This window comes from Pangasianodon hypophthalmus, chromosome 23 (genome assembly GCF_027358585.1).
Source record: "Pangasianodon hypophthalmus isolate fPanHyp1 chromosome 23, fPanHyp1.pri, whole genome shotgun sequence".
NCBI lineage: Eukaryota > Metazoa > Chordata > Actinopteri > Siluriformes > Pangasiidae > Pangasianodon > Pangasianodon hypophthalmus.
Window position 1 is genome coordinate 9,813,461 of NC_069732.1, and position 20,652 is coordinate 9,834,112.

Consider the following 20,652-nt stretch of genomic DNA (forward strand, 5'->3'; position numbering starts at 1 on the left):
ATTTATGGCATAAAAGCCACGCAGCTTGGAGCAACTTCCCCAGCTGTCCATTCTACTGCAGCAGTGTGCACTTCCTCACTCGCAGGAAAACGGTTCAGCCTGATCACGTGGTGCAGCATAATGAGCGTCGTTGCCAGCTCACGCCCGGAAGTAGCTGATTGTTGTGGCAAAACTTTCTCTAGAGAGTCGACACTCATTTTCCATGAGGTTTTATTTACGGGAAAAAAAAACCTGCAATATTTCATTTGACGTTGTCATTTAGACGGGAAGTAGCTGTTACTTGTGGTTAATTAGCCAGAAACTAATGAGGGGAAAAGATTTGCATGGAGTTTGAGTCGCTACATTTGTGCACGAAAATGATTTGACGATGGCTCGCGAGCCTCCTCCCTCCCTCCTCCCCCTCTCCTCCCTCCTCCCCCTCTCCTCCCTCCCTCCTCCTCTCCTCCCTCCTCCTTCCCAACTTCCTGTAGACCAAAGTGAACACTGTTAACTGTACAGCAGTGTACTCAGGAGTTCAGGAGTTCAGTAGTGCAGTAGTCCCTGCGTAATGAGGCGACAGAAAACTACAGAGGAAGCTGACTGAACTTAAGAAGGAAGTAATGGCACCGGGAAGCACTAACTGGAGCTGGATTAGTACTTTACACAAGAACTCTGAAGAAGTCTCTGTGATCTGACCTGGATTATTATTATTATTATTATTATTATTTTCCGTCAGTAGAAGTCTAATCTTGGTAGCAGTGAGTTCATCTAATCGTGTAAATCCGTCCTGCAGCCGGGGCGCGTGATCCTCCGGCGGTTTCCATTCCACTCATCTGCTCCATTTCCTTGTGCAAATGGCACTTCATATCGCCTCCAGTCCAGTCCACAAAGTTTCCCGGACATACTGAACGATCCCAAACCTTCTCATGGCATTTAAATAAGAATAAAAACTAGCCAATCAGCGCCACGATGGCAATCCGCGGACGCAAGAGTCGCACCAAGTTGCTGCTGTTCTTCATCTGCGCGTCACTGCTCGGATATTTCATATTTCACAAAAGCTCTGATGGGAGCCATGCGAATCGGAGAGGAGCTTCATCCGACCTAAACCCTGAAGAAGAGCCTGAGCTCCTGCGCAGACCTGTGTATGAGAAGCCAGCCTTAGACCCGGATGCGCTGGGAGAGCTGGGGAGAGCTGTTAAACTGGAGCTGACTGGAGAGGAGAAGAGAAAAGAAGAAGAAAGTCTGCAGAAACACCAGATCAACATTTATGTTAGCGACAAAATCTCTCTCCACCGCAGATTACCCGAAAAATGGAATCCACTGTAAGTAAGAGCTGATTGCAGAAGTTTTCATACTCTTAGGACAGACATTTCCATTATACCACATTTATTCAGTCCCTTCATTATCACAAGTAACCAAAACTGTCAAATGAAGTTCAGCTGAGGCTGAAAGTTTACATACATCCATTCTAAAGACCTTCAAACTTAATTTATTCTTATTCTAAGTAAGTTAGAATATCTACTGTATTTCCTCAAGAGGTTATTCCGAAATAATAACCAAGAAACATTTATTTCAGCTTTTATTTACTATATCAGCTTTTAAGCGGGTCAAAAGTTTTATACACTTTATTACTACTAACTGACAGATGTGGCGTGACTCGTTCAGGTTTGTTGGCCTTTGTGTTCAGACAGTTCAGTCCACAAATTTTCAGTGAGATTCAGATCAGGGCTTAGAGATGGCCGCTTTACTTTCACTTTGCTGTTCTTAACCCTTTTGGTTACAACATTGGAGGTATGCTAAGGACCACTGTACTGCTGGAAGACCCAGTCGTGACCAAGTTTGAACTTTCTGGTTGATGTCTTGAGGTTTTGCTGGTTCAGTATTTCTAGTAATAATCTGCCTTCCTCTTTTTACTGAAGTGCACCAGTTCCTTTTTCAGCCAAACCTTCCACACCTATGATGCTGCCACCTCCATGCTTCACAGTTGGAATGGTGTTCTTCAGATTAAAAGCCTCAGCCTATTTCCTCATGTATAGCACTGATCACTATGGCCAAACAGTTCAATTTTTGTTTCATCTGACCAGAGAACATTACTCCAAAGGTTTCATCCTGGTCTTTCAGGCCATAGCGATGTAGGACTCTATGTGTAGGTAGGATGTACATACTTTAGTATCTGATGCCGCCTCCAACTCCTTCAACAGTTTTTTTTTTGTTGTTGTTGTCTTGGGGTTCATTTGAACCTTTCGGGCCAAAGTTAATCCATCCATGCGAGTTAATTTGTGCCTCCTTCCTGAATGATGGAATTAAGACAACTGGCCAATCAGAAGCTTCTAAAAGTCATTACATCACTTTGTAGAATCTTCTTGACTGTTTAAACTCACCTTGGTGTGTGTAACATTTTTACCCACTGGGATTCTGATATAGTGAATTACATTTGAAATAAATCTGTCTCTAGTTGATTGTTTTAAAATGACATCTGATGCGAACGAAGTAAATGGTCTAATTTACTTGTCAGAAGAAATGTATGCTAACATGAAATGGATGGATTAAAAGCTAAAAACTGAGATTGAATATCCAAGGTGTATGTAAACTTTTGGCCTCAACTGTAAGTTATTTATAAGATTTAGTATTTTTTGTCCAAAAAATTTAAAAGATCAGATAGAACCTTATAATTCTAAGTTCTTGAATGGCCCTCGACCTATTTGCATAATCTCTAAACAGCTTTTGGACCCTCTGTTAGAATATGACAAAACTTTGGATTCTTTTCCATCCATCCATCCATCCATCCATCCATCCATCCATATATCCATGCGTATGCCATCCATTAATCCATCATAGCATCTAACCTTCATATGTAGGGGTATTTTGAAACATTCAACTATATATTCAAATGTATATAAATGACAGATATAAGTTGCCCATTTTTATAAAAACTTGAACTCTCCCCAACGTCTATGCATAATCTCTGAGCAGTTTTTGGATCCTCTCAGTCATCATTTCACCAGTTGATCTTGTCTTTTTTGGATTGTTGTTTTGTTGTCATTTCTTTGATTTTTTTAATGTAAATTACAAACTAATAGTACATTTCTGGAAAACCAGAAAGCAACATTTTACACTCAACTATAGTTGAAAAGTCATATGAACTTGTGAAATTTACATATACGCTCACCATCCACGTTATTAAAAACTCATGTACGCTTGCACATTCATGTAGTCATCATGTTCACATCAATCATCAGAATGAAAAGAAAAGTGTAATCTCTGTGACTTTGATTGTGGCATGGATATTGATTCCAGATGGCCTGGTTTGAGTATTTCAGAAGCTGTTTTCAGATATTTCAGATGTCAGATATGATTCCAGATCTCCTGAAATTTTCACACACAACAGTCTCTAGAGTTTACACAGAATTGTGACATGCACAAAACATCGAACCTTCTGGTGGGTGGGCTACAACAGCAGCCAAGAACAGTAATCTGAGGCTATCATGGGCACAGACTCACCCAAACTGGACAGTTGAAGATTAGAAAAAAAAATCAGCTGGACTTTTGTCCAGTCTTCAACTGGAAAACTTCAGTCTTCTGCTGTTGTAGCCCATCCACCCAACCAGTGTCCATGCAGTGTCATGGCCATTAGCTAATTTGCATTCTTCTTAGTGTTTGTTTTCTGGAGTAATCTAAATTGTCAAATACACAGTTTGTTGTCACATTTGTATAAGGTTTTATAGCTACAACTTATGTAATTAACATGATATTTATTATTACAATTATGTCCCATCATACATCATTGTAGGCCAGGGTGGGGCAAAACCTAGAATTTGTAAAAACGTTTATATAAATTGCATAATTTGTTATAGCAATTATAAACTGTTACTGTAAAATCTAAAAAGTTTGTGTATATATAGCATTATTGACGTATGTTGTTTGGATTTGCAAAGTAATACCAAAAAGTTGTGTATTTGGAGTAATCAATGATAATCTCTCTCCATGTTTATGTCATCAGATGCAAAGACCTGAAGTATGACTACCGGAGCTTGCCCACCACATCAGTAGTGATTGCCTTCTACAATGAGGCCTGGTCTACTTTACTGCGCACAGTGCACAGCGTGCTGGAAACCTCACCTGATATTCTACTGAATGAGGTCATCCTTGTGGATGACTACAGTGACAGAGGTATGGAGGAACACCTACACTGAGGCTTCAGCTAAAGCGTTATGGAAATGTCATCACCGGTGTTTATTTCAGGAACCTGGAAAACTGGCATTGTTTCTTGACCAGCTGTTTGTAGATTAGCTTTATCAACATGTTTATTAGATCCTGTCGAGTTTAGGATCACACTCAGGACCTTTTGAAATAGGAGTACTTGATCTTCTTGTGTTAATTCTTCTTTGTGTTCCTTTAGATCATTTGAAGCAGCCTCTGGAGAACTACATAGCTGACCTGAGGAAAGTACGTCTGATCCGAGCGAGGAAGAGAGAGGGGCTGGTCAGAGCTCGGCTCCTGGGCGCCTCCATAGCCACAGGTGATGTGTTGACTTTCCTGGACTGTCACTGTGAGTGTCATGAGGGCTGGCTGGAGCCTTTGCTACACAGGTAAGAGCTTCATCCATCCATCCATCCATCCATCCATCTGTCCATCCATCCAATCAACCATCCTTATCTCTGTCCATCTATCTATCTATCTATCTATCTATCTATCTATCTATCTATCTATCTATCTATCCATTCATACATACATACATACATACATGCAAAGATCCATCCTGACATCCATTCATCCATACATTCAACCAAACAACTAAACATTCATTCATCTTTCCATTCTTTTATCCACTTGTAATTCTGTCCATTTATCCAACCAACTAACCATCCATCCATTTAACCATCCATCTATCAATCCATCTGCTCGTCCGTCCATCTTTCAATCCATCCATCCGTTCAACCAAACAACTAAACATTCAACTAAACATCTATCCATTATTCCATTTATCATTCTGTCCATCTATCCAACCAACCAACCAACGAATCATCCATCCATCCATTCATCCACCCATCCATTAGTCCATCCAACCAACCAACCAATGTGCTAACCTTCTTGTCCCTGTCTGTTGTGCAGAATAAAGGAGGAACCCACTGCTGTCGTCTGTCCTGTAATTGATGTGATTGACTGGAACACGTTCCAGTATCTGGGCAACTCAGGAGAGCCTCAGATTGGTGGCTTTGACTGGCGCCTGGTTTTCACATGGCACGCTGTTCCTGAATATGAGCAGAAACGCAGACACTCTCCTACTGATGTCATCAGGTGCATAACTCTGTAGAAAACTGCTAGGGCAGGGTTAATATTTAGCCAGCAGGTTAAGAAAACATTGGTGAATAAAGCATTTGTAAATAAAGAACATTGGTAAGTAAAGTCATAGTTTACGCTGAACTAACAAGTTGTAAAGAAGCTCCGCTTGCCTCATGCTAGGTGTAAAGTTTTATTTTGGTAGTGCTTACCAAAGTGTATTATCTGTCTTAATTTATCTGCCTATGTTGACAGTTGCTTTAGGGTTAAATTCACCTGCTGTTAATCATAGATATGATTATAGACATATGATTGCTTCTAGCCTAGATGTCCTCACACTTAGAAGATGGAGGTTTGATGATAATTATTTTGATTAACTGAACATAATCTACACTTAACATTCACGTAAAACAAATTTGCATGGCTATATTGTTTTGCCAAAAATATAAAATAAGAACAAATAATTGTAGGGAAAGTGGTCAGATAGGAAACTTTTGGGAGGAACAATCACCATTTATTCATTCTTAGTAACCGCCTGGTCAGGGTTGCAGTGGTAGAAATTAGGGTACTAGTTATTTATATTTTGGGAAATAGAACCAGGTAGGTATTAAAAAAAAAAACCCTGCATGAGTGGGATTAAAAAACAGTCTGAAACATATCGATAGTTATGATCTTGAGTCAGAGCCAGAATTGACAGACATTGCAGACAGTGCTGGCAAATCTACCTCTGGGCTTTTTTACAGTGTTTATCAGTGTTTCCAGGGCAATAATGATAGGGTTCATACTTAAATCGAGAGAGAGAGAGAGAGAGAGAGAGAGAGAGAAAGGAAGGAAGGAAAGACAGACACTTCCGGTTTAAGCCATACCACGTCAGTTTAAATCAGGATACAGATACGGATATTTGGAGCACTGGACACACATGCTGACATTACTTTACACCCCTAGTGTAAACAGTGACTTCTTGCTATATAAGGGTAGTGTAAATAGCACCACAGCTTTCTTTTCATTTTTGCAAATAGACAAAATACCTTTTTGTAGACTGTGAACACTATATTAATAACTGAAATTTGCCTAAGTAGCAGTGAATAATATCAAACATGTAAACTGCTACGTTTATTTTGAATAGAATATTTTAATTTTTTTCCTTCCTCTCTAAACAGTATTACAATATGAGCATTAATGAGCACAGGAAGATGGACAGCCTCTCAAAAGTAAAAAAAAGATGAGCAATTTAATGTTTTCCTATTTTATTTTAGATCTCCAACTATGGCTGGGGGCCTGTTTGCAGTTGGCAAGAAGTACTTTCATTACCTGGGTACATATGACACAGGGATGGAGGTGTGGGGAGGAGAGAACCTGGAATTCTCATTCAGAGTGAGTCAGTGCTTTTTTAATATGGACATCACAGTTTATCTTTCCACTGGCTCCTTTTCCATCAACTCTGTTCAAGGAAATCTACACCATTATTTCTTCGATGGTGGATCTGTAATAGCGCACTGTTTGGAATTTGGAAATCAAAGATGGGGCTTATATTATCTATGCCTTACATAATTTGTAATAATGGTATATGTTGATATGATATCAATATCATGATACATTGAGTATTTGAGCATTACAAATACCATTATGCTGTTATAACAATGACCAACTCCGGTGTTACATTTACAAGTAGCTGTTTGGCTGGTATATACAAGTATCGCAACATGATTCACTATATACCAAAAGTATGTGGACACCTGTCCATCACAACCATATGTGCTTGCTGAACATCCCATTCCAAAACCATGGGAGTTGGTTCCCCTTTACTGCTAAAACAGCATCCACCCTTCTGGGAAGACTTTACACTGGATCTTGGAACGTGGCTATGGCGATTATCCCATTCAGCCACAAAAGTATAAATGCGGCCAGGCACTGATGTTGGACAAGAAGGCCTGGTGCACAGTCGTGGTTACGATTTATCCCAAAAGTGTTCAGTGAGGTTGAGGTCAGAGCTCTGTGTAGGTCACTCAAGTTCTTCCACTCTGACCGTGACAAACCATGTCTTCATGGACCTCGCTTTGTGCACAAGAATGTTATCCTGCTGCACCATGTTTTGGCCTATTAGTTCCACTGAAGGGAAAGCATAATGATACAGCATCCAAAGTTGTTCTAGATAATTGTGTGCTTCAGACTTTGTGGCAACGGTTTGCGGAAGGCCCTCATGTGGGTGAAGGTTAGGTGTCCACATTCATTTGGCCATAAAGTGTATTTTTGCCATATCATGATATTTTAACATTTTCTTTATAAATTAATTGAATTGCAAAAATTTGTTAATGGTATAAATATGTTATTTACGTGACACTGCTTTTAGTGTATGTGAGAGGTTTTACACCAGAAAAGTTTTTAAAAAAACAAATGTTAAAAAGTTGTACAAGTTAAAATGGATTATTTAAAAGGTCAATCAGGTCATCTTTTTTCATTAAATATTTTTTTTTTTTATCTTTTACATGACCAGTCTTTGGCAGCCATCTCAGTGCTTCACCAGACACAGATGTTCTCATTGTATGATGAAATAACTTTTTATAAATTCCAGGTGGGAAATTCCAGAATGAGCCTCAGCTGCATTGTTTGTGAGACTAATTTCTTTTTTTCTGGTGTTGCTTTTCCCAGATCTGGCAGTGTGGAGGGAGTTTAGAGATCCATCCCTGTTCCCATGTGGGCCATGTCTTCCCGAAAAAGGCTCCCTATTCGCGGAGCAAGGCTCTGGCCAACAGCGTGCGGGCAGCAGAGGTCTGGTTGGACAACTATAAGGATCTGTACTACCACCGCAACCCACACGCTCGCCTGGTACGCTCATTGTCCTTGCTGTTAACATGTAGTTATTGTGGCTTGACATCCCTTTGTTTCCTCCCAGTTTCCTCAGGCCCATTTATCACATTTGAGTCCCCTAAATGACAGCTCAACAGCAGCGTAAACAGACCCTGATTGATTACAAGGTCTCAGAGAAATAAGATACAGATGCTTGGCTTAGCCACACGCGTATTCACGCAAGCTGTGAACATATTGAGTGACAGTCAGCACTGAGTTCACTGCAGTTCCGAGGTGACATTCTCTGAGCTCAGTGTGCGATTACAAAGGTGAGAAGCGGCATCTCTCTGGCAGTGTATATGACTTTCATTTGCCCTTGAATAGTGTCAGAGTCTGTCTGTGCTTAAAGAAAGACGAGCTCTCTCCTCCTCCTCACATGGGATGTTATGCCAGGAAAAATTGATAAAGCAGGTACTGAAGATGAATGAAATGAATGTGTCCTATGTTGACATGCAAGATATGTGTTGTGTCAGTCAACGTAACGTGTGAACGTAAGACAGAAAGTTTCAACTCCAAATCAAAATCAGTCTAGAGCTTCAGGCAAGCATCAGCTCTAGTCGTCGCATTTATCTGGTATATACCCAACCACTATGTCGAGCCATATACATTTTTGGCTCTAATCTCTATTCCTTGTGCGGTTGGGTCAACAGTCTGATACTCAGTTATGTGTTGATCCTCAACTATATTATTCAGTGTAAAAACTGTGTGTTCCTTGTGAACTGCTAAAAAAACCCAAGGCCCAGTCACAATTATAAATTATTACGCATCTGCTTTTATGGTACCCGGGCACCCAGCTGGTCGTTTGGCCATTGCACTCTGATGAATCATCTTCTCATCAGTAGGGGAAGTCATCCATCACTACTCAGTGCTGCTAAATAGCTCCAACTGGGTTCTGCTTCCAACAGCTGTCGCCTGCAAACAGCGTGTGCAGTGCTCCTCTGTGGGCCATAGCTCAGCACTCCACAGCGTCTGAGGTGGCAGGAAAGTGTGCTGAGCATACACATTCACACAAACGAGCTCCTGTTCTTCTAGTTGCGTTTTCTGTGCAAGGACATCTTACAGGATGATGGCGAGGCCACACCGCAATTATTTCTCATACCTGGGAGGTGATGAGATGGCACTGTGTGGGTGTTTGTATGTCTGTGGCTTTGTATCAGAATACTTGGTGGTTAGAATATATTGTCCTGACTGATGATTTTGTTTGTAGATGCCACTGCTAGGTTCAGCTATTTTGAAGGGTAGTGCTCATAGTAATGGATCTTCTCAGCTCGTTTTGTTTTCAGCGTACTTGCTCTGGGTCAGCATTCAGTATTATGGATTCTGCTTTCTCTTTTCCAGGTGACATCCATAAGAATAAAGCTTCATTTCAGGATCTTCGTAATACTGAGTCATGCCCTATTTTGTTCTTTAAAGCAGTCACATATTGAGAGACTATACTGGAATTTTAAGAGTGATATTGTACTTGCCTCTTAAATCTCTTTTAAAGGTTAAACCTCACTTCATGTACTTTTGTACAATCCTTGTGTGCTCTGGATGTCTGACCGCAGTTCAGCTGGATTTATTTTATTTTATAAGGGTATAAATGGTGACTACAAAGAAAAGCACTTCTGATCTCTCAGTTTTGTAAGCTATCTGTTCTTTTTTTTTTTTATAATAAAATGTCTAAAATATTTGCAAAGCCATTTATTACAGGAGCTATGCCTTTGGTAGGTGATCTATGTAACAGATGCAAGATCTCTTCAAACCTTTTTTATGATTGCTTTCCTTTTTAAAAAGAAAAAAATGATCTGGCTTTCGATATAAATAATTCTGAAATTGTGACCTGATCCTTATCTTAATCAGCGATTATATATTTTCCATTATGAAACACCAGCTTGAGTGTAGCATATGGTCTGTTATTAAGGAGACGTGTTTGATGCCATTGTACTCAATAACCGACCTGGGTTTTGTTATAGACAGTATTTCAGTACACTTAAACTCAGGGGTAGTTCTACTCATTTATCTGTCTATCTGTGTGACTGGCATTGATCCACAGCACTACTGTACTGTACTGGTTTATTCTTGCAGTGTGACTATGCAGTTGCAACAGGGAAGTAAGCATCATTGTTTATGCTGATTTGCAAGATGTTTTGCAATTTCCTGCCGTATTTGTCTCTGTGTAGCACCGTATAGATGTTAAACACAGACAAACTTCTCTTTAAACTTGCGTCTCTTTAAACCATTGTTGTGATTGTTGTCATGAACAGTGTTTCAAAGGTGAGTCTCCAAACCATAAAATTCAGGAGGCTGGTATGCAAGACAGACATTTTTGAGGCATTTCAACTTCTCAAACACTAATCGTAATAGGGAAATTGATTATTGTTAGTACTCACAAACTGTTCAGTCTGTTGTGGATATCGTGTCACATCACACTATACTTCCACCACTGTTTGCTTTAGTGTTGTGCCACACATTCATTCACGTGTTGATTTTTTTTTTTTTTGGACGTGCACCATTGATGCAGTGAATGAACGCAGGATAGGTGACGTACAAATTACAAATTTAAGTTCCTGTCTTTCAGGGTTTTCTATCCTAAAACACTTCATCAATGTCTCCCCTTTCCTGCCAAACCTGGTCTTTTCACATGCCCTTTTAAAAGTTATTGCTTCATATTTCCTCTTGAGTCTGCTTGAATGTTTATAAGTGAGCCTACATGATATTTTTCTTGTTCACCTCCTAAACAAACAGCTCTGTTTAACCTATAAGGCCCTACAAAACCTTGTTTCCTTTTGTCATTATTCTTTGTCTTAGGCCTCTGCAGGCACTTTATACAGTATATATTGAACACTTTTTTTTTTTCTTTAAACTCAAAAACACATGACTGTCTGAGACATAGACCCTGGCTGTGAATGAAATTCACGCATCTAATAACAGTGTTCATCACACACCCCAGGTTCTGCAGTTTCTCCTCGCAGTGTTCTTTGCCAAATTATACACTGTAATAATGTGCCAATTTGTGTTTAGCATTATATAATTCTCTGCTAGCTGGTTTATTGTTGTGCTGACAGTGCTCAATCAGCAGAGACATCTGTGAATTTTTCCTCTTGTCAGCTCCATATTTTCGAGTTTGTGGGAAAGATCTTTTACAGTCAGCTACAGTGTGCTATTCTCTTGCTCAACATTGGTAAATGTTTAAAATTGTATGTAGAAATCATACACAAAAAAGCTGCTTTCTATCAACATACGTGTTTTTACGCATCTGGAAAAGCATGGAATACCACATTCCTGTGCATGAAGTGTTGCATTTTGCCATGAATATGTTGAATATGTATTCCGCAGGAGTATAACCTCTTATTTGTAAAACTGCGTTTCTTTGAAGGACACACAGTGTTAGCTGTTTTGAAAATGTATTTTCTGTATCTGTTCTACTTCGGAAAATAGCTGAGCTGCCCAAGCTATGTGGAGAAAATAATACCGCTGGCCTCTACAGCAGGTTTACTTGTTATGACCTTATGGAATTTGTGATTTTTAGTGATGGCAAATTCCACCAGTGTAGTGACAGAAAAAAACCCATTTCCCTTACTTGCACTAAATTCACAAAACAAATAATTGTCCACACACTGCTCAGCTTTTTTGTGAGGATAAACTTCATAAAAACTTTGACTCTATAACCTTTGGGGAACAGTTTTATATTCTTTGTGAATGCTAAGACAGCAGAATTAAAAAAACAAAACAAAAAAACTCACTTTGCAGCTGCATCGTAACAGTTATTTTTAAAATTTTTTTTTGCCATTTGTTTTGGTCCTTTTTTGGTCCGGACCAACGGGTTCATCCCATAGGAGCTCATTTGGTCATGGACTCGGTGGCTGTGGGGGGCCTGATAGTTTTTGTTTTTTCTGACTGTGTACTTTGTCAGTTTGATTATAATTTTTTTTTTTTTTTTTTTTTTTTAAACTTTGACCGAATCATTACTTGCTTGGATAAATTTGGCCTGTAAATTTTGTTCTCACGGCTGTGTGTGCACACATTTGGAGAGAATTCAGAACAACCTAATGTGCATTAAGTCTAAATAGTAATGATACCACTGGTATACTGACAAACTCTTTAGTATGGCATTCATGACTCTGAGGAGATAATTATCTGGTGCATTTCCTCAGCATTACAGATTAACAAGTAAAACCTCAGTTGCTCTGCTGTAATCTCACAGCATGCCCCTCTGCTGGCTGAACTTGGCAAGCTGTGGGTGAATTTATACCAGGGTTCTGGGCATGTCCGATGCCAAAAGACGTAAACGAGCCCACTAACTCTAGCTAGCTAAACAAAACTATTGTGTCTGGTTGCTGCAATGTGTGTATTTTATTATCTAATCTGTGTATTTTGTTCTCTAGCCTGTCAAACACACTAGGCATGAGGTGGACTATAGCATGCTAGCCAAAACAAACAAAGCAATAAATGTTACACACCAAGGGCAAGCAGACACCCTAAGTGAGTTTGAAATACAAAATGCAGAGAAGCACACAGAGACCTTCCATTAGTCACTAGCTGGCTAATTCTCTAGCTACTGGGTAACAACACAAACTCCATAATGAAGATCTCACATTCTTAACACTCTTTTTCCCCTTGACTCTATGGTTAAAGCTCCTGTCTTTCACCATACAGTCAGACCTTTTTCACGCCTTAAAGCGTCTGGGCTGGCATATGATGTATGCTTGCAAATTTACCCCTAATTCTGACCTGGCACCCCTGACACAGTGCTGACTGTAAATTAATATTACAGGATTGACAGCACCACTCATAGCAGCCCAGGAACATTATGACTATGAAGTATGTTTTTTTTCCTCCCTTGTTACAATAATCCTGTCACAAAAAACTTATAATTTTCAGTAAGACTTCATTATAACATGCATGAAGTTTATATCACATTAACTCGGCACAGAGTTAGCTCTGCACACAGTTCTGCACTTTTTGTCACAGATGTAAGCCACTGATACTACTGAGCATTGTTGTGAAATTCATAGTTCTTCTTTCTAGGAGGCCTATGGAGATGTGACGGAGAGGAAGAAGCTAAGGATGCGTCTTGGCTGTAAGGACTTTAAGTGGTTCCTGGAGAATGTTTATCCAGACATCCATGTCCCAGAGGATCGACCCGGCATGTTTGGAATGGTAAAGTAACCAAGGATGTATCTCTTTTGGTTTATAAGTATGGCTGCTCTTACTTCTCTCTTACTTTTTTCATTCTCATCTTACTTCCAGCTGAAGAATCGAGGAATGTCTGACTATTGCTTTGACTACAATCCACCTAACGACCATAACGTGGCGGGCCACAGGATCATTCTGTATCCATGCCATGGCATGGGCCAAAACCAGGTAGGAGGCTGTTGAAAAATTTCCACAATATGAGCAGAATTGCCTTCCACTGTAAATCTCAAGCTCTCTATAATTTTCTTCTCTCTCTTCTATGTCTCTTTTTTTACAAATTTTTATAAACTGTGCTTGTCAAATCAGAGAAGAACCCAATTTATCTCTGGGGCACATCCAGTCATTTCAGAAACTTGGTTCTGGTGGTGAAACTCTGCGAATCCTAATGTTCTCTTCTCATGTATCTGTTCTTTCTGTGTGCTAGTTTTTCGAGTACACTTCAGACAACGAGATCCGTTACAACACAAGGGAGCCCGAAGGCTGTGCCGTGGCCGATCCCATCTCCACCTTCCTCAGCATTAATCTGTGCCGGAAATCCCACCAACCCGTCCCTGAGGACCAAAAGTTTGTGCTCAGAGAGGTGAGACGTGAGTCACTCGCCATCAGTGCTGTGGCATGAAAAAAACCATGGAAAGAAAAACAGCAGGAGGCATGTGGAACTTGAATTAGCTTCAGCAGGCATTTGATTATTTATATATGGTCACAGTAATGAGGAGCTTGGCATTTCTGAAACTGCAGTGAATATTTAGAAAAGACACTTGGGAATATAGTTAGCAACCTCATTGCCATGAGAATGTTCAGACCAGTTTTGCTGGCCATGTGCTGATTAATAGCTTTACAGCTGGTAGGATATGACAGGCTGCTGATCATAGGAACACACTTAATCTGGCGGAGTTTAAAGTCAAAAGGATAAAACTCTTTCTCAACATTGTGAGGAGTCAAATCCAGTGAGTGAGCTGAGATTGACCCAATAAGGCAGCCATTGCAGTGCTGAAGGAGACCAGTGTTGGCTTTGTAAGGGGAACTGTGAAGCTCTGGATTGCGCCGGTGCCTGTGTTTGAGCAGGCCTGAGGCCTTGGAGCGCTCTCACAGAGAAAGAGCAAAAACACTGACATTCAGCCCTGTTATTCCGTAACTGATGGAACGAGGTGCCGTCGGCTAACCCTGCAGGGCTTCTCATTTAAAACGCAACAAACAGCCTCTATTTATGCTAGTGTGTAACTTTTTGAATAAATTGTTTTACTTTAAGAATATAAACATAAACATTTCCCCAATACAATCCAGAAATGTCACAAAATGCAGAAATCACATTAGGTAGTTGAGCCGGTTTAACAAACAACATGGCAAAAATGCTTGCAGGCTATTAATAAATGTGGGTATAAATATCAACATAGTGCTTATGGCCATATTTATTATTCTTTTTATATTTTATTTATTAAATGTTAAATGAAAATTAAATTGTTGTCTTCCGTTGTTGTAGCCCATCCACCTCACGTTCTGAGATACCTTTTGTTAACATGTTATTTTCCCCCAACCCTGTTCGGTTCTTCCGGATAAATATAAGGTTAGCGCATGCGCAGGTTCAGGTGTTAGTGCGTGGAAAAAAGTGGGATGAGTGGGCGAGGAATTGGTTGTTGTGAGATTTCCTGTGATGAGGAATAAAAGAAAACGAAAATGGAGTGTTGACTGTGTAAACATCATGTTTATTTAAGTAACACCTTTCTGTTCACCATGGTTGTAAAGAGTGGTTATCTGAGTTACCATAGCCTTCCTGTCTGTGAGAACCTCTCATCAACGAGGCATGTCTGCCCACAGAACTGCCACTTACTGGATGTTTTTTTTGTTTTTTCTGCGCCATTCTCTGTAAAATCTAGAGACTTGCGTGTGGAAATCCTAGGAGATCAGCAGTTTCTCAAATACTCAAACCAGCCTGCCTAGCACCAGCAACCCTGCCACAGTCAAACACACAGAGATTCAGTCACTTTTTTTTTTCTCCATTCTGATGTTTGATGTGAAAATTACCTAATGCTCTTGACCTGTATCTGCATAATGCCATGCATTGTGCTGCTACCACATGACTGGCTGATTGGATAATTGCATGAATGTTCAGGTGTTCCTATTAAAGTGGCTGGTGAGTGTATTTCAGTTCAGGAAAGACTGTAGTGTATACATCTACTATATACACTATATGGCCAAAGGTTTATGGACACCTGACCAGCATATCCATATGTGCCTTTTTGAACATTTCTTTCTAGATTTAGCCTCCTTTGCAGTTATAATTTCCACTAGATTTTGGCGCGTGGCTGTGAGGATTTCCACATTCAACCACAAGAGCATTAGTGAGATCAGGCACTGATGTTGGGTGAGGAGGCCTGGGGTGCAGTCAGCATTCCAGTTCATCCCACAGGTTTTCAGTGGGGTTGAAGGTCAGGGCTCTGTGCAGGACACTCGAGTTCTTCCACTCCAAACTTGGCCATATCTTCATGGACCTGACTTTGTGCACAGGGGCATTGTCATTCTGGAACAGGTTTGGGCCCCTTAGTACCAGTAAAAGGGGAATTGTAATGCTACAGCATATATCCTATACAACTGTATACACACGTGGCACTTTCCTACTTAATCTCTACGTACCACATCTACAGCATATGTGTGGTTATCACAGATAAAAATTTCAGTGTTTGCCTGTAGTGAGGGAAGACAACTGGAACGCCCAATGACTTGAAACTGAATTGCAGTGGACGTCTAGGGGCAGTTTTTGAGGCAGTCAGTAAATCTTTAGGCAAAACATGCATTTTTGAAAACTTCTGTCAATGACATTTGTAAATTTTTCACTAAATTTGTTGAAATCAAAATGATTGTCTGTGGGAATCAAATATGAAATGAGATTTAAAAATGCTGGAGTTTTCCTTTAGTGTTGTTTGCATCTGTGTTAAACATGTTTGCTGATTTTCTTCTTCTTTTTTTAATTAAAAAAATACTCTCAGAAAAGTGTGAAACAGTGGTATTACAGCCAGTATTCTTTATGTCCCCTGCTTTAACAGGATGATACTTTGTACCATGTCCAGACTCAGAAGTGTGTCGAGGCCTTGCAGAAGATTGACAACGGCAATCCTGGTCCTGCTCTCCGTCCGTGCACTGGTTCAGCTCACCAGCAGTGGTTCTTTCAGGAGAGGACATAGATTTAATAGGACAGCCTTACAGCACTTTCTGTACAGCACCAGAGCTTGAAAGGGCATCTGACTGAGGCAGATTCATGGTGATCTACAAGATTCGCTGCTGTATCTTCCTCTTCATTTTGATGTTAGAAGTGAAGGTTCACTCTTTTTTATATATATAAAAAAAACCTTTACAACTGCTGCAGCTGAAATGGATTTGGAGCAATGACTTATTCCAGTATAGTGATCACTGCCTCATTCCAAGTTTTTTTTGAATCTCTCATTCTGAAGTTTTTGAATTGAGATCTTAATTAGAATCACTGATTTTTGTGATTTTTGTTATCTCAGTGCAATAGATCTTACTCTTCATCAAATCAAATGCTCAGTGCTGCTGGCCGATATACTTTTAACACGTTTAAACATTTTTTTTTCTAAAGTAGCCTGGGGAAAAAGCCTAGAAAAATTCAAACTTTCACAGTAATCAGCTGGTCATTTGTGTTTTTAATAACCTTGCAATGTCAGCTCCGTGGTTGGAGCATTGGGAAGGATTGCTACTCACAGCTCCAGTGTCCCCAGTTCCACCCTGAACTCAGTTTACTGTCGATGCGGAATTTCTTATGCTCTCCTTGTATCCGTGTGGCTTTCCTCTGAGTTCTCCAGTTTCCTCACACCTCCCAAAATCCTGATTTTTGGATTGGCTATGCTAAATTGCCACTAAGTGTTAATGAGTGTGTAAATATGTGTATGTGTGATATGTTCAAGTGGACTGGTACCTTGTTCAGGGTGTGCTCCTGCCTCATGCACAGTGTTTCTGGGATAGGCTCACGATTAGGGGTGTAACCAAATAGGAATACAGATATGAATAGGAGGAAAGCTCCTATTTTTTTCTTTAAAAAAAAGCTTGGTTCACAGGACATCTAGGTGATAAAAAAATCATTTAAAAAAAAACAACGTCTGTAATGCATTTACTGAATTTATTTATGACATGCTGGCAGTGCTGGTATTTCTACCTCTGGGTTTTTTTTTAGTGTTTCCAGGGGAAAAGTGGTTGGGTTCATATCTGGTTTAAAAAAAAAACCTTCTGGTTTAGACCACGCCCACTTTGGGTTTAATTCTGCATACAGATATGAATATTTGGAGCAGCAAACAGACATAGATACAGATAGTGGCACTGTATTATGCCCCTACTCCGGGTCTACCACGACTCTGATAAATGACAAAGATGCACTGCGTTGTTACAGTTCTAAAAGTCACATTGTCTATCAGTCACTTGTTTTTGTCAGCTTGATCACTTCATAACCTTTTTTAGCTGGTTAGAGGATTGAATGTCAGCAGTGGTGGGGGCTGTAGCTCTGCTGCAATACTCATTCCAAACCACTTGATGGTGCCAACTCCTCCATTTTTCTTCTGTGTTGTTCTGTGTCCTCCATGTTCTCTCAAACCCTGATCACTTGAAGCTGGTTTAAACATCTTAGATTGCTGTAGTTCAGACTGATGGTTTTAACAGTATAGAAGCATTTACTATGAATATGCTGATCTGAATATGCTGAAAACAGAACACGGTTGAACTGATACTGTTTTAAAGGTACATTGTAATTCAAGGGCACTATAGACAGATTTTAATGGATGAATATAGAATTGGACCCTCTTTTCTACCCAGTGATGTGCTCAGTGATAATTGGTGTGGAGTGTATGGATATAAACCTGTTTAGGTTGCTGAGTAAATGTTCTGATACTTGTTAATGAATAAGCAATATGTGACAATGATTGATCAGTAGATGCTGTAGGCTCTGTATTAACATTTGTTCATCCATGTTGAATATTTATTACTGCAGATTACTACTATAATAACTGATCTTGTGCATCAAGGAACAGCCATTTCTTTTCTTATTTATAATTTTTTCAACGTTTCGGGTGCCTTAGCTGGTTAAAAGAGTTTCAGGGGTCTGAGACATAGAAAGTTGCTTAATAATATTTTGATGAATTTTAAACATGAGCCTAATTTGGATTAAAATATTGAGATACACACATTAGGAGTTTATAGAATTAAACATTTCAGGAACATTTCAGGAACTGTTTATTCAGACCGACCAGTGACCTTTGAGATACGGCACAGATGTTCATAAAACTTGCAGGGATAAACAGGTGGTTGTCAGATTGTTTATCTGTGGATTTACACTAGAGCACTGAGAGACCTTGCGCCATCGATCAAGTCTCAAAACACTGCATAGGATTGATCAGATGGTGAGAAGAAATCCAACATCTGGGCAGTTGCCTGTAATGCTGATCTCCTGAAGAAGCGTCTTATGAGCTGTTAAAAATGAAATTCAATTAACTTTATAAATATTACTTTGTTGTATGATTCATTGAATTGAAATATATAATGTATCAAACATGTATTAGACATGCCCACAATGTCTGATACTGAAGTAGCTATTGAATTAGCTGCTATCTAATATAGGTGATTTTGTTAAGGGTTTTTGAAATAGGTTTTGTTTTTGCACTTTTATATGAACCAATATCAGAGTGGAAGCATACTGAAAAGAAATGCCAGGCCTCTGCTTCATAGTTCGGGTTTCTTGATTGGAAAGGAGAATGAAATATTTTACATTTTTTTTGTGTAAAATCTACATGATAATATGTAGCAAGAGTAAATTCAGATGATGGATGCTGTTATTTAAGTGACCTTAACATATCTGAAATTAAACATTTAATTCAATTTCAAATTCATCAGATTTCGTTGTGATGTGTTGGTCTGTATGAAGGGGAACATCATGTTCTATGTGTCAATTTTGTATTTTGAATTTAACATGAAAGCAAAATTATTTGGTTATTAAATTAAAAAAAAAAAAAAAAAAAAAACCTTTCTGTAACACATTGCAATCCTGAATTGCTCCATTCTTTGTCTGACCAAGTACAGAGAACATCCATCTTGGCCATGTTTTTCTAGAAACTAAGGAACACTAATCTTTCCATCCGCAGCATGCTTTTGAGATACCTCTTACACTCACTTACGTGTTTTTCTTTTGCAAATTGATTATGAGGATAGACTAGACTATGTTGGCATTATGCTGACATTATGTTAGACTATGCTGACATTTCCTCTGAAGTTTAGTACGAGTGCATATTATACTATGGCTATGCTGCCATAGAGGAAAGGAGAGAAGGACGAACAGAAGGAAAAAAGGCAAATGCATGAAAAATCCTAATACTTTTCTTTTTCTCATTCCTCTCATTTTGTACTATTTTGCATAGTCTTTAGTGTGGTTGTGTGTGGTTTGAGTCCTCATTTGCACTGAGTCTTAGAGGTTGAAACATGTGCAGCTTGTGCCCTGCAGTCCTTCCTTCATGACTCATTCATGACGCGCGTCTGCTGGTATCTCACACACTGCGTGGGTCTCCTTTGTTCGATGCCATCCGCCTCACACTCGGGTGGTGGTGTTGGGATAAGCAGCCCCCCATCGCTGATCTGTTACAGAACACACCGCGGGGCTTTCAGCAGAGGGGGCCAAGAACCTCTTCTTCCTCTCGACTGAAAACAAAGCTCAGCCTCTCTCTCTGAGTTATGCACTAAATTCGAGGGGGTGTTGGTGGGCTTCAGTCTCTCAAAGAACATAGGCATCTATGTTAATGCGGTGTGATGCTAAACGGGATTATACCCATACTGCGTCGGTTTGTAGCCTAAGAAAACTACAGTTAGAAATGGAAATGGTCTTTGTGCTAAACACAGCTCACACCTCAGAATGATCCATTTGGGAGCTTTGATATTGAGGCAGCTTGCTCGCCTACGTGCCATGTGTTGTGTAACAGGCTCTGTGCACACCCTGAACCTCTCTCCTCTTTCAAATGATGAAAACTGGAGTTGACTGAGGGACCCGTCTAAGTTCTCTCACTGATAACGCTGATTTACCTTATTTTCTTTGCCCAGCTCCATGCTGTCTGGAAAGATATATATGCGTCTTGTTTGACTTCAGTGGATGTATATGCAGGAAAACACCGAAAAGAAATTTTGTATAGTCTGCCATTTAATGTTGTTCTATTGTACAGCAGCTTCTTCACCTTCAGTATGAGTGTCAAAACCTGTGAATCAGGGATATTCTTTTCCTCATTAATTACATTTCTTATATTAAGCAACTTTAACAGATGCTACATTAGAGTATAAATGTTTGCTGCAACAAACATTTATGTACAGCAAACACTTGTTTGCTGTAAA

The 20,652-nt window shown here is 39.7% G+C and overlaps 1 protein-coding gene across 1 annotated transcript; it reads left to right on the plus strand.

The window, feature by feature from the left end:
• The first annotated feature begins 449 nt into the window (after positions 1-449).
• On the plus strand, positions 450-20,446 carry galnt12 (UDP-N-acetyl-alpha-D-galactosamine:polypeptide N-acetylgalactosaminyltransferase 12). Its single transcript, XM_026930023.3, has 10 exons — positions 450-1,301; positions 3,980-4,149; positions 4,379-4,568; positions 5,092-5,277; positions 6,516-6,633; positions 7,909-8,085; positions 13,117-13,248; positions 13,339-13,452; positions 13,709-13,864; positions 16,326-20,446. The coding sequence occupies exons 1-10, from the start codon at positions 949-951 to the stop codon at positions 16,461-16,463; spliced, it is 1,734 nt and encodes a 577-aa protein (XP_026785824.1). The 5' UTR covers positions 450-948; the 3' UTR covers positions 16,464-20,446.
• The last annotated feature ends 206 nt before the right edge of the window (positions 20,447-20,652 follow it).